At 53.2% G+C, this 3,756-nt stretch overlaps 1 protein-coding gene across 5 annotated transcripts in view; it reads right to left on the bottom strand.

Annotated features, from left to right (window-relative positions):
* Positions 1 to 3,756, bottom strand: part of shroom3 (shroom family member 3) — a 52,008-nt gene that overhangs the window by 9,748 nt on the left and 38,504 nt on the right. For all 5 annotated transcript variants that reach the window (XM_017432934.3, XM_017432935.3, XM_037979609.1 and 2 more), the window contains 6 exons: positions 3,361 to 3,553; positions 2,952 to 3,252; positions 2,708 to 2,784; positions 2,446 to 2,525; positions 659 to 1,304; positions 417 to 582 (listed from right to left, as the gene is read on the bottom strand). In XM_017432934.3, the coding sequence (XP_017288423.1) occupies positions 417 to 582; positions 659 to 1,304; positions 2,446 to 2,525; positions 2,708 to 2,784; positions 2,952 to 3,252; positions 3,361 to 3,553 (1,463 nt within the window). The remainder of the gene's footprint in view (positions 1 to 416; positions 583 to 658; positions 1,305 to 2,445; positions 2,526 to 2,707; positions 2,785 to 2,951; positions 3,253 to 3,360; positions 3,554 to 3,756) is intronic.

The following is a 3,756-nucleotide window of genomic DNA, read 5'->3' as shown; positions in this document are numbered from 1 at the left end:
AGGAGACCCTAACCCTAGCCCTGGACCAAAAGGCCCTAACCCCTTCAACCCTGAGGAGACCCTAACCCTAGCCCTGGACCAAAAGGCCCTAACCCCTTCAACCCTTAGGAGACCCTAACCCTAGCCCTGGGCCAAAAAGCCCTAACCCCTTAATGCTAGTTTCTTTCTGCGGTTTAAATACATTTAGCTATTATCTTGCTAATTTAAGTTTTTAGCTAAGTTTTGCTAACTTTAAATTCTAGGTTGCAAGTTTTAGCCTTTAGCAACAGTTTAGCTGATTTTAGCTTTAGTTGAAGTTTCTCTAACGTTATCCTTTAGCTGATGTTTTGTTAGTTTCTAGCTACAGTTAAGCTGGTTTTAGCTCATTAGCATTTTCTGTTAATCTGTTCTTTTTCATCTTGCTGAAAGAAACGCACCAGCTGACGAGCGAGCGTCTCCGCTCTCTGCTCCTCGGGGGTTTTGTCCCTCCTGGGCAGCAGCTGATACTCGAGGTCGTCCTTGGCTGTGGCGGACGGCGGTGGCAGGTTCAGTGGAGGGGAGGACCGGGACGAAGACTTCCTGTCCGGGACTTCTGAACTAGAACTAAAAATAAAAACAGAAACATTTTTTAAATGGCGCTATAACGAGGATTTTAACGTCCAGCCGTCGGAGGACGAACCTCTCAGGCTGCTGTCCTGCTTCCAGCTCCAGAGGAGGCGGAGGAGGAGGGAAGTCCTCCAAGATGCTCGTCTCCTTCAAAGGTGGAGTCAAAGGAGGAAGAGGAGGTGGAGGGGGAGGAAGAAGGCTTTGGAAGAAGACCTCGTCCAGGTCCTCCTGGGTGTTTAGCTGCTGCTGATCGAAGGAACTGGAGAGGCTGGACTCAGAGATCCTCAGGGAGGACTGGTGCCGAAGGGAAGATGGAGGCGGCGTGGAGCTCCCGCTGGGCTTCCTGTTCGTTGGCGGTGCCGACGAAGGTGGAACCGGATTGGTATGTTCCTCAGAGCGCCTCCCTGTGGACCCCAGACTGAACGCTCGGCTCCTGGATTCGTCCTTCGCGGCGTCTCCTAAAATGTCACTCAGACTGTGTCTCGTCCGCCTGTCCGCCGCGTCGGCTTGAGGGACGTCGGGGAAGCTGATGGCGTCCAGGTTGGCCTGGCTGAGCCTCTCGCTGGCTCGCCACTCTGCGGCGCCGCCGTCCTGCATCCCGGCAGGGGGGAAAGGGGAGGGGAGGCCGACCGACGCCGCCAGCGTCGAGGTGCTGTTGGCGCGCTGCCGCTCGCCGTTCCTCTGCCGCTCCCTGCGGGTGACGGGAGTGTGGGAGGGACCTAAAACCAGAACAGAGAACAACAAAGTGATCACCGAGGCACTGAACGAAGGTTAGCACTTAAAACTTCAAATTTTCTTGAAAGAAATTATTAAAACGCATCAAAACGTTGATAAACAGTGATAACCGCCTGCATTAAGCCAAGATTTCACCAAGTTTGCCAATAAGAAGATCAAACAGCCATCATGGGACTCCAAATATCTGTCTTCCAGGAGCTGCAGAACCAGCGAGCATTTCTTGGCTGAGAAGTTGCCTCAGCAGCATCTAAACTCTCCACAGAGACTCTCGGTTAACTCTAAATCTGAAAGAAGATCTAAATCTCATCTTCTACATGAACTAATTGGACAAAATCGCATAAATTTGTTTCTTCCTCTTGTTGGAGGCTGGTTCGTGGAGGTAAGACGTCCAGAGAACTCGCAGAGTGAGGTGCCTAAAACACCTCCAAGGAGAACCGCCTCAGCTGATTCCCTTCGATGAGGAGGAGCGGCGGCTCTAATCTCGGACGATGGAGCTCCTCGCCTGATCTCTAAGGCTGAGCCCGGCTGTCCTCCATCCATCCATCTTCGACCTCTTATCTGTGGTCGGGTCATGGAGGCAGCAGGTCCAGGAGAGAAATCCAGACCTCCTCCAGCTCCTCCTGGAGGATCCCAGACCAAAGAGAGTTCTCTCCCTCCAGAGAGTTCTGGGTCTGCCCCGAGGTCTCTTCCCAGTGGGACATGCCGGAAAAACCTCCAAAGGGAGGCGTCCAGGAGGCGTCCTGACCAGATGGACCACCTCAGCTGACTCTGTTCAACGAGGAGGAGCGGCAACGGCTCTACTCCGAGCTCCTCTCCTGATCTCTGAGGCTGAGGAAGCTCCTTTCAGCGGCTTGGATCCAGGATCTTGTTCTTTCAGTCCTGATTCTCACCTCACGGACATCCTGTAGGTGGAGCCTGAACTCCTGGACCCAAGCGTAACATCTACGAGTAGTTCAGGTGTGAAGGTGATGATCTTCAGTTGAAGTCCAGCAGAAATAGATTCTAATTATTGCTGCAAACTCTGGTAAAAACCTCAGTTTAATCAGTGTCAACAACTGTTCCCAGACGTCTCGAAAACCAGTCGAAATGTAGCTTGATTTATGCCACATGTCTTCCATCTTTTACCTGGAGAAGGTCCTGAAGACTGGAGAGTAGTCTCACTGAACTGGGACGGCCGAGGAGAGACGACCCGGATGTCTGCAGGTCTGAGAGATACAGAATGACAGGAAAAGACAAAAAAATCGGCACATTAATCGGCAGAGGTGGCCTGCAGGAGTGAATCCATCGAACTGATCAATCTGCAGACAAAGTCGAGTAAATCCTTAAAAAGATTTTATTTCTCGAGAGTGATTGGCTCTTTGTTTGGTCACATGACGTGGAGACGTACCTGTCTGCAGCCAGAGCGAAGCGCTCGGCTTCGGAGAAAGACACACCAAACATCTTGACGTCGCCTGAAATCAGGCTCTGAAACACAGAGAAGGTGAGGTCAGGCTCTGTAGAATCCCTGACATAGTTGAATAAATCACGGTTAGGGTTAGGTTGGGTTCTCCCCAAAACGCACGACGAAACGATGACGGTACAACGCTTTACCGTGCAATGGAGTGGTGGTTTTAATGTTCTGGCTGGATTACCTGGTTGAGTTCATCTATGGTTGGGGAGGACCGTGAGCGGTGGTGCTGAGGAGAGAACGGCTGGTTCTCCAATCGCTCCAGCAGATCCGAGGCCGAGGCCGACCTCCCGGACCCGCGGTGCGACCCGGCCCGCAGCAAAGCCTCGTTCAGCTTCTTGGAAAGCCCCGGCTTGAGCTGAGGCTCGGCTTGCTGCTGGTCTCGGCTCGAGTTTCTGCGGCAAACCGGCCTGCCGAGGGCTGCTTCAGGGTCCAGATCCTGGAAGACCTGGGCGCGGAGCTCCAGAGCTGGACCGGGAGACGCACTACGAGAAAAAAAAAAACAACAAATAAGAGGAAGTAAAGCTTTAATCCGCTGAGGATTAATGCTGTCTGAAAGCAGGTGGATGCAGCTGGGGTCAGGGTTTGGTTACCTGGGTCCTGGCTGGGCAGGAGGTCTGGGCGTGGTCACCCTGCCGGGGTAGAAAAGGTTCGTCTGGAGGCTCCGCAGGTCCGAGCCAACAGGGAGGGTTGAGCAGAGACGGCTCTCCCCGGAGAGGAAGCTTTGATCCGGGGCGGCTTCCTGGAGGGAGAGGAGGCTGGAGGTGGAGGAGAGGCTGAAGGTGTCTGAGGAGCAGGAGGAGATGAGAAGAAACATGAACTTCTGGGTTTATTCCCACCTTCAGCGCAGGGCTGTAGCTCCCACTGAGGACCCCGAGGTCCGGACCTCAGTGTTTTATAAAAACATGAATCCAAACAAGGCTTTTGAACGGCGTGGTTCTCTGCGTAGCTCCACCAGTTTCCTGTAGGAGGCGCTGCAACTGTGTGCA

The sequence above is a fragment of the Kryptolebias marmoratus genome, linkage group LG14 (assembly GCF_001649575.2).
Source record: "Kryptolebias marmoratus isolate JLee-2015 linkage group LG14, ASM164957v2, whole genome shotgun sequence".
NCBI classification, from domain to species: Eukaryota; Metazoa; Chordata; class Actinopteri; order Cyprinodontiformes; family Rivulidae; genus Kryptolebias; species Kryptolebias marmoratus.
The sequence above is the reverse complement of the archived record's forward strand: the minus strand, read 5'-3'. Positions and strand labels throughout refer to the sequence as shown.